The 13,592-nt window shown below is 42.5% G+C and overlaps 1 protein-coding gene across 8 annotated transcripts in view; it reads left to right on the top strand.

Annotated features, from left to right (window-relative positions):
• Positions 1-13,592, top strand: part of TRPM6 (transient receptor potential cation channel subfamily M member 6) — a 181,154-nt gene that overhangs the window by 73,241 nt on the left and 94,321 nt on the right. For 6 of the 8 annotated variants that reach the window (XM_031654138.1, XM_003911815.5, XM_021927549.2 and 3 more), the window contains exons 7-8: positions 5,317-5,488; positions 12,386-12,554. In XM_031654138.1, the coding sequence (XP_031509998.1) occupies positions 5,317-5,488; positions 12,386-12,554 (341 nt within the window). Of the gene's footprint in view, positions 1-5,316; positions 5,489-6,466; positions 7,277-10,933; positions 10,992-12,385; positions 12,555-13,592 lie in introns of those variants that run through there. The other 2 variants (XM_021927551.2, XM_009188952.4) reach the window with 2 other exon arrangements.

The following is a 13,592-nucleotide window of genomic DNA, read 5'->3' on the forward strand; positions in this document are numbered from 1 at the left end:
AAAATGTTCTAAAGAAGAAAGATGACTACTGTTAATATTTCTGTGAGGATCATTTCAGAATTTTTTCTATGTATGTGTGTATATGAACAGTAAAAAAAAGTGTATATTTAAAAATAGTAACAACAGAACTGACTGCCATAAATCTGCTTTTTTTTTTAGCTTACCTATTTGCCATAGTTATTTCTCCATGTCGATTAATACAGACATGTTTATGGATTTTTTAACTTTTTTTTTTTTTTCTGAGATGGAGTCTGGCTCTGTTGCCCAGGCTGGAGTGCAGCGGTACAGTCTCGGCTCACTGCAACCTCCACCTCCTGGATTCAAGCAATTCTCTTGCCTCAGCCTCCTGAGTAGCTGGGATTACAGGCGCCCACCACCAGGCCTGGCTAATTTTTGTATTTTTAGTAGAGATGGGATTTCATCATGTTGGCCAGGCTGGTCTCGAACTCCTGACCTTGAATGATCTCCTGCCTCGGCCTCCCAAAGTGTTGGGATTACAGGTGTGAACCACCTCACCCAGCCTGTTTTAACTTTTATTTTGGAAAACTTCAAACGTATTAGGCAGTAGAGAAGTTAGAAAAGTGAACTCTTTCCTATGTATGTATCTCCAGCTTCAGCAGTTACCAGCTCATAGCCAGTTTTGTTTCCCCTCTTCCCTTATCCATTCAGCTGATGCCCTTGTTATTTTGAAGCAAATTTGAGACATCCAATAATTTCATCTATAAATATTTCAGTAGTTATTTCTAAAATATATGGACAATGAAAAATATATAATCACAATGAAGTTATTATATCTAAAAAATTGGCAGGAATATCTCAGTATCACTCACTATCCAGTCTAGTCAAAATTTTCATTGCTTCATAATGTTTTTTTCAAAAACATGATTTCTTAAGTCTTCATTATTTAAGGATGTGATTTCATTATCCAAAAAAGTTTCATACATTGTGATGGGTTAATATGTCTCTTGACTTGACTTGCTTTTTATTTTTGTCACTTTTAATCTATGGATTTTACCTCCATCTCATTTTTTTATGTGTGTATAATTTATTTATTGAGGAAACTGGGTCATTTGTTCTGAAGAGTTTCCTACAGCTTGGATTTTCCAGATTTTATCTTTTGTAGCAGGGTTTAGCATGTTTCTTTGCTTCTTTTCTGTAAATTGGTAGTTTGATCGAGAGGTATGATCAGGTTCAGGTTTTCTGTGTAAGCTTATGCCATAGGAGGATGTATGTCTTTCCCTTGTAATATATGGTGGTCTCTCTTTTTACAACATTAGCAGTCATTGCATAGATTCATTATTTCAACAGAGTTCCAACATGCTGACATTTAATGATAATGTCCTTCTTTGTTTATTAGCTTACCTGCTGTATGTACTTAACACTCTAATACCTAAATACTCCATATAGATAAATGTTTTCTCACCAGTCACCTTGTGGTACAGTTGAATAGGAAGGGCTGAATAAATGTTTGACTCTTTTTATTTGCCAGTTTTCAAAATAATGAAAGGTGAATGATGAGTTTTCTTAACTCATAAATTTAAACATATTTGTCATATTTCAATCCATTAATCAATGCAGTTATTATTCTTAATTATGTTCAAATTGTCCCATTTTGGCCAGGGGAGTGTTTCCAAGTTGTCTCCTCAGTCCTTTCACACAATTCTATTATCTATCATGACTTCCCTGCTTTTTAGTATGGAAAAAATATTCCAGGCTCATTTTTTGTTCCCTAGAGAAAAGGCTGCTTGCTTTTAGTGGGACATAGTATTTTCCCCCTGCCTCGCCCGAGATGGAGTCTTGCTCTATTGCCCAGGCTGGAGTGCGGTGGCACGATTTCGGCTCACTGCAACCTCCACCTCCCAGATTCAAGCAATTCTCCTGCCTCAGCCTCGCAGGTAGCTGGGATTACAGGCACTTGCCACCATGCCCAGCTAATTTTTGTAATTTTGGTAAAGATGGGGTTTCACCATGTTGGCCAGGCTGGTCTTGAATTCATGACCTCGTGATCCACTCACCTCAGCCTCCCAAAGTGTTGGGATTACAGGCGCCGGCCACTGTGCCTGGCCAGTGGGACCCAGTATTAGCAGAGCACGTCTGGAGGCCAAGGAAACATTTTGATGTTTCATGTCGACTAGTATCATACTGTACTGTATTGAATCAACGATTCCTCTATTATTATCCATTTAGGTCATGTTCTGTTTTTCACTTTTGAGGATAATAATAATAATATTGTGATAAGATATGTAGATCTTTGATACTAGCTTGCTTGTTTCCCTAGAAGTAATTCTCAAAGTGGAATGCTCGGACCAGTCTGTATAACCGTTTAAAATGTGACACATTGCCTTCTGGAAAGGTGGTGAAAATTCACATTCTTGCCGGGCGTGGTGGCTCATGCCTATAATCCCAACACTCTGGGAGGCCGAGGCTGAGGCTGGCAGATTGCTTGAGCCCAGGAGTTTGAGACTTGCCTGAGGAACATGGTGAAACCCTGTCTCTACAAAAAAAAAAATGCAAAAATTAGCTGGGCGTGGTGGTATGCGCCTATAGTCTCAGCTACTGCGGGGGGCTGAGGTGGAAGGATCGCTTGAACCTGGGAAGTTGAAACTGCAGTGAGCCGTGATCGCACCACTGCACTCCAGCCTGGGCAACAGAATGAGATGCTGTCTCAAACAAACAAACAACAACAATAACAGCAACAACAACAACAACAAAAATAGCCAGCATGGCAGTGTGTGCCTGTGATCTTGGCTACTCAGGAGGCTGAGGTGGGAGGATTGCTTGAGCCTGGGAGGCAGAGGTTGCAGTGAGCCCAGATTGGCACTACTGCACTCCAGCCTGGGCGACAGAATTAGAACCTGCCTAAAAACAACAACAACAACAACAAAACCAAAAAACAAAAACCACCAAAAAAAAAAAAAAAAAAAAAACACCCAAAAAAACCCCAAAACAAAACAATTCATATTCTTGTCAACAGGGTATGTGGATGCCCACTGAGTTCTGAGTATTCTGTTTTCTTCAAGCGATACCATTCGGTTAAGGTATACAATAATACCTAATTTTTCTTATTTACATTTCCATGATTGCTGGTGAGGTTCAACATCTCTTCACATGGTTTTTGTACATTTTCAAGCAGGGATTTTAGACTTCTTAACCTTCAATTTTTTTTTTAAGACAAAATCTGCTCTGTTACCAAGACTAGAGTACAATGGCATGATCATAGCTCACTGCAGCCTTGAACTCTTGGGCTCAAGTGATCCTCCCGTCTACATTAGCACCACCACACCCAGCTAATTCTTAAAAAATCTTTTTTTTAGAGATGGGGCCTTGCTATGTTGCTCAGACTGGTCTTGAACCCTTGGCCTCAAGTGATCTTCCTGCCTTGACCTCCCAAAGTGTTGGGATTACAGGCATGAGCCTCTCTCTGTGCCTAGCCTTGAAAGATCCTATAATTCAGCCTAGTAACTATTTTGTTTGTCAAGTATGCTGCATTTCTCAGTTTTTATTTTATATTATTTTTAATCTTTTAAAAATAAATACAAAATATGTATTAAATCTCTCAATCATTTTCCTTTTGGTTTCTTGCCTCAGTGTCATGCTTCAAAATTAAAAAGGTAACATTTAAAGTCTAATGTTTATAAAGTTCATAGTGCTTTTTGCATCCATTATTTCTTTGAAGCCTCACAACAACCCTCTGAATAAAAATTATCATTATTATCATCCTTACTTATAGCTGAGGAAAATAAGCCTGAGAAAGAAGGCAAGAATTACTCAGAGTTAAGGTTAGTAAGTAGAAGAGACTTGACTTAAACTTGGGCTTTCTTACTCTAAATACTGTGTTCTTGCCTCTAACAGCAAATACTAAGTGGAGCAGCTTAAGAAAGTGTCCATTAATGTAATAAAGATTTTGATGTTTTATAATGAATGAAATGCTGTTTGGCTGGTTGGCTGTTCTACTGTTTTATTTATTTATTTTTTTTGAGATGGAGTCTCACTATGTCGCCCAGGCTGGAGTGCAGTGGCGAGATCTCAGCTCACTGCAAGCTCTGCTTTCCAGGTTCAAGTGATTCTTGTGCTTCAGCCTCCCAAGTAGCTGGGACTACAGGCACATGCCACCATGCCTGGCTAATTTTGGTATTTTTAGTAGAGACAGGGTTTTACCATGTTGGCCAGGCTGGTCTTGAACTCCTAACCTCAATTGATCCGCCAGCCTCGGCCTCCCAAAGTGCTGGTATTACAGGCATGAACCACTGCACCTGGCCGGCTGTTAGTCTTTATTTTGTTTGGAATACTAGAGAAAAGTCAGTGTCAAAATATTATTCCGGAATAAATCTATTAAAAGACAGTAGTTTTGACTAATGGTGTGGTCTATGTACTGGTGCCAGTTCTTGAACTGTTTTTTAATGGGTTGAAACAAGGTAAGCACAGAAATGAAAAAGAAGACCAGGACTGAAACCCTGTCTCCACTAAAAATACAAAAATTAGCCAGGCATGGAGGTGCGCATATGCTACTTGGGAGGCTGTGACAGGAGAATTGCTTGAACCCAGGAGGCAGAGGTTGCAGTGAGCCGAGATCACACCACTGCAATCCAGCCTGGGTGACAGAGCAAGACTCTGCCTCAAAAAAATATAAATAAGAAAAAAGAAAAAAATATTTAGAACCACTGTCAGCAATGTGACCATGCTGTGGTCATTCAAGCACCTGGAAAGCAGGCTAATCTTGCTGAACAGGGTATGTTTCAATATTGTTGAACTTGTGTTGTGACTCTCGTGTACCACAAGCTGTCTATTAGTTATTCATAGTAGGATCACCTATTGGTCCATTAAAACATGGGAAATTTAAAAAATTGATACCACAGATAGTTTGAGAAGCACTGCTCTAAATTGCAAGTAATACTTTTTTTTTTTTTCTTTTTGAGATGGAGCCTCACTCTCTTGCTCAGGCTGGAGTGCAATGGCGCGATCTTGGCTCATGGCAACTTCCGCCTCCTGGGGTTCAAGCAATTCTCCTGCTTCAGCCCCCCAAGTAGCTGGGACTACAGGCACCCGCCACCATGCCCGGCCAATTTTTGATATATTTAGTAGAGACGGGGTTTCACCGTGTTAGCCAGGATGGTCTCGATCTCCTGACCTTGTGATCTTCCCACCTCGGCTTCCCAAGGTGCTGGGATTACAGGCGTGAGCCACCTGCCTGGCCACAAGTAATGCTTTTTGAACTAGGTGGGAACTCTGTTAGCACATAAAGATAGGCCTTTGGAGCAAGTGAGCCTGGGGAGGGATCTAGAGCTCTGACCCTCCCTTGTCCTTGCTGTCTCTCAGGTGGTGTGCCTGTACCAGACTCTGGGTAACCCCCTCAGCAAGCTCACAACACTCAACAGCATGCACTCGCACTTCATCCTGTCTGATGATGGGACTGTGGGCAAGTATGGAAATGAAATGAAGCTCAGAAGAAACCTGGAGAAGTACCTCTCTCTGCAGAAAATACACTGCCGTGAGTATCACAGGGGCTCAGTCAACTGGTCTGGTTACAAGTCTGCTGAGGTCTTTCATGGTCTTCCGTGACCATCAAAGCTCACACCCCTAGTCCCCTCCAGCTAGTCTCCTTAATGCTTTTTAGCCACCCCCCTTCCCCCATGGGTATCTCCCCTCCTCTCCCTCCATCTCTCCAACCCGAATGACTCTTCGAGGATCCACTAAAGTCTTCATCCTTCCATGATCCCCCCAAAAATGTCTTCCTCTCTCTCAGCTGTCACGCACAAGTCTGCACTGTCTGATTGCTGCATTCTTCCGGCTATGGGTTCACTGTGGTCAAGGTGCTCACTTACCACTTGCACAGAGTAGAGAGGCCCAAGTTGGCCCCTGTCTTAGAGCAGCCAGAGGGATTAAGTAAACATAGTGAACCCACAGCCAGAAGAAAGCAGAACATAAGACAGTGCAGACTTGTAGGTGACAGTTGAGAGAGAGGAAGAAGTGTTTGGGAGATGTTGGAGGGATGAAGACTTTAGTGGATCCTTGAAGAGTCATTTGGGTTGGACAGATGGAGGGAGAGAGGAGGGGAGATAGCCATGTGGGAAGGGGGGTGGCTGAAGAGCATGAAAGAGACTAGCTTGAGGGTACTAGGGGTGTGAGCTTTGATGGTCAGGGAAGATGACATTTCATGTGTGGGTGGGGTGGCCCTAGGCAGGGAAGAGGTTAAGACCTGACAAGATTTTTAGAAATAGGGACCTTGGGGCCGGGTGTGGTGGCTCACGCCTGTAATCCCAGCGCTTTGGGAGGTTGAGGCGGGCGGATCACCTGAGGTCAGGAGTCGAGACCAGCCTGGCTAACATGGTGAAACCCCGTCTCTGCTGAAAATACAAAAATTAGCCAGGTGTGGTGGTGCATGCCTGTAATCCCAGCTACTCAGGAGGCTGAGGCAGGAGAATCGCTTGAACCTGGGAGGCAGAGGTTACAATGAGCTGATCACACCACTGCACTCCAGCCTGGGTGACAGAGACTCTGTCTTAAAAAAAAAAAAAAGAAATAGGACCTTGGAAAGTGTCACGTTTGTGTCATGCTCACAGTGGTGCTTCAAGAGGGACATTTTGGTAGTTTTATCTCGAAGAGGGAGAGGAGAAGGGAGTACCAGAATCAGCATGCACCAGTGGACAGGGAAGTGTAAATTCTTTACGGAGAGCAGGAGGGCTGAGTGCTGCCTGGAAAATTGGAGACTTTTGGTTCAAGGCACCAGAAAGTGAACCCCTGCCTCTTGTGCCGAATTAAATCTTCCACAAAATACTTCTTTGGGACACAGGGCCAGGGAGCGGGAATGCCTTTAGGAGGCTCAAGTCCTCTTCAGCCTTTGAGCATTGGCTGAAAAAATGAAAGGCTGGAAGTCCGTTTCGTTTTTGGCCTTGATCCCTGGAGGCAGCAGAATGTAGTGAAATCAGACAGATTGAAGCTCTGTCATTTTGTGCCTGTGACCTTGGCCAATGGCATTAACATCTGTCAAACTATGTTCTTATTATAAAATGGAAAGAACTATCTACTTCTAATGTTTGTTGTGACAATTGAGAAGATGTGTATTAGGGATGTCTAGAATTGTGTTGGGTGCACGGTGTGTCTTTAATAAACGTCTATTTCTTTCCTTCCTTTCTCCCTCCTTTGGTACAGTGATCATCTCCTGGTTGTGGGGTAGAAGGAGAGGAGGGACTCTGGGATTTGTGGTCATTCGCTTAACTCTTAGTGTGAATAAGGGTTCTGAGGCTTATGCAGTCAGGAGAAGGGGAGACAGGATCAGGTATGTGGTTTTCTGCGGGGAAGGGATGGCTGGGAGAAGGGAGACCAGCAGAGCAGAGGGAAGGAAGAGAGGTCAGAGAAGGGCCTTGAAGAAGAATCCATATAGAGAAGGATCCACTGGGGGCCTGAAATATTACCGGAAATGTCCTGTTGCCTCTGCTGACCTTTGCCCACCACCTACATTGTGGGGTTCTGTGCAGTGCTATAATGTATGCCCCATGAGAGGTGTAAGAGTCTTTGTCTTTCTTATTCCCTGCTGATTGCCCATTTTAGTATGAATGCAACAACCCTGAGTGTGCTTATAGTAGCGGATGACATTTCCACTTTCAAAGACCTTGAAACTTAAGATTTATCTGGAGGCTTTGCTGACTGTGGAGTCAATTCCAGTGAACTAGTAACATTTATTATTCTAAGGAGAACCCATATAAAAACAGCAAAAACAAGAAGCCACCTATACACACACACATACATATATATGCACACACACACACACATATATATATATATACACACACACACACAAGGAAGAAAGAGAAGACATGCCCTTGAGAAACTCAAAATTCTTTTTTTTTTTTTTTTTTTGAGACGGAGTCTCGCTCTGTCGCCCAGGCTGGAGTGCAGTGGCCGGATCTCAGCTTACTGCAAGCTCCACCTCCCGGGTTCACGCCATTCTCCTGCCTCAGCCTCCCGAGTAGCTGGGACTACAGGCGCCCGCCACCGCGCCCGGCTAGTTTTTTGTATGTTTTAGTAGAGACGGGGTTTCACCATGTTAGCCAGGATGGTCTCGATCTCCTGACCTTGTGATCCATCCGTCTCGGCCTCCCAAAGTGTTGGGATTACAGGCTTGAGCCACCGCGCCCGGCCGAGAAACTCAAAATTCTTATGTATCAAGCTGATCTTCATACCTAACATGCTTATGAGGGAGGTTGGCTACCATATTTGTATTTGTTGTTGATATGATCAAAAAGGGTTTTATTTTTGATGGCATGAAAATACTTAAATATGTGGTTGATTTATTTGACTTTTTTGTTTTTTCTGGAGACTGAGTCTCGCTCTGCCACCCAGGCTGGAGTATAGTGGCATGATCTCAGTTCTTTGCAACCTCTGCCTCCCTGATTCAAGCAATTCTCCTACCCCAGCCTCCTGAGTAGCTGGGATTACAGGCGCCCGCCACCATGCCTGGCTAATTTTTTTATGTTTTTAGTAGTGACAGGATTTCACCATGTTGGCCAGGCTGATCTCGAACTCCTGACCTCAAGTGATCTGCCTACCTTGGCCTCCCAAAGTGCTGGAATTACAGGTGTGAGCCACCGTGCCCAACCTGTGGTTGATTTATTTTATTGCTTTTCAGCCAGTCTTCTTGGCATCCCTGGCAAACCCTTGTTGTTGGCAGAGAATACTTTAAAAAGAAAAAAAAAAAAAGACTCACATTGTAAAGTTGCTGGCTTTCAGCCATTTGAAATATGGCCAATGTCAGCTTCTGTTTTGTAAGACTCTAAGGATGTAATTTCAAGATAGGAAACATAGGCTCTGATGCCTCTGTATCTTTTCATAATCCAAGTCTCAAGGGAGAAGAGTGCCCTTTCCTGGAATGTCTGTTCTAGGAACTTTTAATTTGGAGTCCAATATTGTATTCCTGCCTCACCCTGGGACCTTACAGTAGAGGCAGCTGTCTAGCAAGATTTCTCAGCAAGAATTTTACATTTTTTTCTTTTTAAACCAATTTTTACTAGTGTATCAGTAAGATTTTTTTTTTTTCAGAAAAAGCCATAAATATATTTGATTTTGTAGGAATAAGTTATTACTTCAAGAAAAGTGAGCCAGGCATGGTGGCTCACACCTGTAATCCCAGCACTTTGGGAGGCCGAGACAGATGGATCACCTGAGGTCAGGAGTTTAAGACCAGCCTGGCCAACATGGTAACACCCTGTCTCTACTACAGATACAAAAAAGTAGCCGGCGTAGTGGCACGTGCCTGTAATCCCAGATACTCAGGAGGCTGAGGCAGGAGAATCACTAGAACCCAGGAGGCAGAGGTTGCAGTGAGCTAAGATGGTGCCACTGCACTCCAACCTGGGCAACAGAGTGAGATTCCATAAAAAATTAAAAAAAAAAAGTGTACCTAACAGAAATTGAATTCTCTTCCTCTTCCACAAAAATGCCCATATTGATTTCTTTTTCTTTTTCGAGTAGTAAAAGTATTTATTATTATTATTATTATTATTATTATTCTTTTATTTTTTTTTTTGAGACAGAATCTCGCTCTGTTGCCCAGGCTGGAGTGCAGTGGCTGGATCTCAGCTCACTGCAAGCTCCGCCTCCCGGGTTCACGCCATTCTGCTGCCTCAGCCTCCCGAGTAGCTGGGACTACAGTCGCCCGCCACCTCACCCGGCTAGTTTTTTGTATATTTTAGTAGAGACGGGGTTTCACCGGGTTAGCCAGGATGGTCTTGATCTCCTGACCTTGTGATCTGCCCGTCTCGGCCTTCCAAAGTGCTGGGATTACAGACTTGAGCCACCGCGCCCGGCCGGTAAAAGTATTATATACTTCCACATTCAGGTAGCGCAAAGAAAGCATGTAACAGAAGAAAGGGACAGTTTTCCATAATCTCACCATCAAAACTAACCATTCTTAACCTTTTCATATGTATATTTTCACAAATTTTCTACACACACATGCAGACACACACACACAAGCAACATCTTTTAAGCAAAAACTGGGATGATTTCATAATGCTTCTTTTGTAGTTTTTCCTACTAAGCATGGTCATATTTCCATGTCAATGAGTATAATTTAGTACATTTTAATGGCTGAATGACATTTTATTACACAAGATACAAAAAATTCCCTTACAAGTGTTTTTATTCCAAAATCAATACAATATTAATCGAAATTTTCTTCTATTACTTTTGTGCCTCATACTATTTTTGCCACTTCATTTGGCTTTTGTAAGACTATCTATTTAGAGAAACCCTATGTCTATTAGTTGGTACATCATAGATATGCTTTTTAGTGATATGGAGAAAATAATGAGGTGGAGGTGTATGGAAAAAGAGTAGAATGTCAAAGCTACTAAATCGATGGAATGAAGTTTTTGGATGGTTGCTAACCGACCCATCCCTAACATTTGAGAGCCTGACACAGGATACACATAGAAGGCCACATACTATATGTCTAGAGATTTAAATGCCTTAAATCTAGCTAACTGTATAAAATATGTCCTAGCCTTTTATCTTGACACATATATCTGGAAGGCCAGACTTGAGTTTGGAAACCTTGGATTTTTGGAAGTACTGAGCAACATGGTGTTTTTTGGGCATCTTAGTAAGCTAGGGACGGAGCACAGTTTTCTCTTGACCCTTGACCCTGTAGATGCCTCACCATGAGGGCAGGGATGTGGCCAGAGGAAGGCCAGTGTGGGCCCCCGAAAACATGGGACCCAGAGTAAAGTCCTCTTTTGCTCAGGGGTGAGTGTGGCATTGCTTGCCAAATTTTCTTCTTTTGGAAAATAAAATAAAATATAGTTATTTAAATGTAGTATATCAATATATGTGTGGTGTGGAAACATAAAGCAAATAAGAAATCTATAGAATAAATAGTCAAGGTCCCTTTTCAACATTTTCCTAAACCTTTCCCTCTCTTTTCCATTGTTCATAGCGTGATGTGTATCCTTCCAGAATTTTCTGGTCATTTATATAACATGCTATACATACAGGTATGTGCACATATACATATAAAATACGTGTCTATGTATATTGTTTTAAAAATATACATAGGATAATACTGTGCATATTATTCTGTAAGCTTTTTTGCTTACATCTTTTTTAAAAGAATGACTCTGCAGTTATTCCTTTTTGTTCTTTCTCTCACATGAATAAAGTAATATATATGTGTGTGTATATATATATATAGAGAGAGAGAGAGTGCCTTGGGTCATGTAGTCTGCAAGAAGAAAAGGTAATATATAGTCATGATAAAAAATTCAAACAATAAAAAATGGAATAAATGGAAATGCAAAAGTCTTTGAGGGTTGTCATCCTACCTTGTTCATAGAAATAACCACCATTGGCCGGGCGCGGTGGCTCAAGCCTGTAATCCCAGCACTTTGGGAGGCCGAGGCGGGTGGATCACGAGGTCAGGAGATCGAGACTATCCTGGCTAACATAGTGAAACCCCGTCTCTACTAAAAATACAAAAAACTAGCCGGGCGTGGTGGCGGGCGCCTGTAGTCTCAGCTGCTTGGGAGGCTGAGGCAGGAGAATGGCGTGAACCCGGGAGGCGGAGCTTGCAGTGAGCCGAGATCACGCCACTGCACTCCAGCCTGGGAGCACAGCGAGACTCCGTCTCAAAAAAAAAAAAGAAATAACCACCATTAAAAGTTTATAGAGTCTGGGTGTGGTGGCTCACACCTGTAATTCCAAGACTTTGAAAGTCTGAGGCAGGAAGATCACTTGAGACCAGGAGCTTGAGATCAGCCTGAGCAACATAGGGAGACCCCATTTCTACAAATAACTAAAAAAAAAAAAAAAAAAGCTAGGTGTGGTGGTACACACCTGTGGTCCCATCTACTCAGGAGGCTGAGACAGGAGGATTGCCTGAGCCCAGAAAGTCGAGGCTGCAGTGAGTTGTGATCACACCACTGCATTCCAGCCTAGGTGACAGAGTGAGACCTAGTCTTATATTAAATAAATAAATAAGTAATAATTAAAATGTTTATTGAACTGGTTAAGGTTGCTCATTTTTGGAGATGAGTGATGAACACATTGGAATCTATTATATTGTTCTGTTTACTTTTAGATACTTTCAGAGTTTCCCATAATGGAAAGTTACAATTTCTTAAGGAATACCTATTTTTAAAAAAATTATTGAAAACCTTTTTACCTGGTAAAATCTTGAAGATGCTTTCACCATATTTATGCCACATTTTATTTGAAGTCCAAGTTTTCGGCTTGGTCTTGATCTAAGCAAACCAGGGTTAAATGAGAGAGGCGCCAGTGCGAGGAATGAACATAGGTGGTAATTGAGAGACTTGTGTCTGGAAGTCAAAATGGTCGACTGGCTGAGATAGGGATTCTCTAACAGTGTGGTATTGTTTGTGGTCTGGAATAGGCTCAAGACAAGGCGTGCCCGTGGTGGGGCTGGTGGTGGAAGGCGGTCCCAACGTCATCCTGTCAGTGTGGGAGACTGTCAAGGACAAGGACCCGGTGGTGGTGTGTGAGGGCACAGGCAGGGCAGCTGACCTCCTGGCCTTCACACACAAACACCTGGCAGATGAAGGGTGAGTTGTTGGTTCTTCCTTTTTGAAACTATAGGGGCTATTTATTCCTCCATTTTAGTTCTTTTGGCTGTGCATTTATGTAGGCCAGATATTCTTGGATTATAGAAGTTGAGACTGGATTTTAATTCTCAGTGACTTGTTTGTTGTTCAACATCAAAATGCCCTTCAGCGATGCCAGTTGTTATTTTCTTAGCTGAAGAATGGCCTGCCTTTAAAGGGAAGCTTGAGTCTTGCTTGAACTTTGGGAAAAGGTGTTTGCAGGGGGAGTGAGGGAGGTGTGGCTCTAGCAATTGGCCATTACAGCCGTAAGGACCTTTCTGTAAGGGAGGTGGCCAGTGTTGGGCCCAGAGCACCTTCAAATTCATTTACCCTTGATGGAAATAGCAGAAATTGGGGAGGTCTATATCCTGACATTTTCATAGCATATGTCGTGCTTATTTCAGGCTTTAATTCTTTCACCTTTTCAAATAAGAAGATAATTTTTTCTCTTGCCCTCCCTCTATCCAATGTGATTCTTTCAATTTCAAAAGCATGATATTTATACTGTATAAATAAGTACAGTGCCTAAGAACTAAAATGTTAACTCCCCTAATTTATTTAGTAAACAGTTATCCGCTGCTTATGCTGTAACAGCTCTCCGGAGTGCCTTTGCTTACGATTGCTCTCCCTGTTCATCCCTCCTGCCTCCACTTCCGCCTCTACCATTTCCCGCTGCTTTCACTCCTCTCCCTTTTCTAAAATCACCCTGGATGTGTGGTTATTAAACCTTTTAGGGTCTCAGATCCTTTAGAGAATATAATACCTATAATTTCTGGAGATTCCTAGGCCGCTGGAAATCTACCAGCTTCAGAACTCCACTTCAGGGTATATTCTTTTCAGGATGTGGCAGATCAACCCATTATCACTTTCTTTCTTTATTTTATAAATGTGAAAATGGAAGCAGGGTCTTGCTATGTTGCCCAGGCTGGCCTCGAACTCCTGGCCTCAGGTGATCTTCCACCTGGGCTTCCCAAAGTGCTGGGATTACAGGTGTGAGCC

Source organism: Papio anubis, chromosome 13, assembly GCF_008728515.1.
Source record: "Papio anubis isolate 15944 chromosome 13, Panubis1.0, whole genome shotgun sequence".
Taxonomy (NCBI): Eukaryota; Metazoa; Chordata; class Mammalia; order Primates; family Cercopithecidae; genus Papio; species Papio anubis.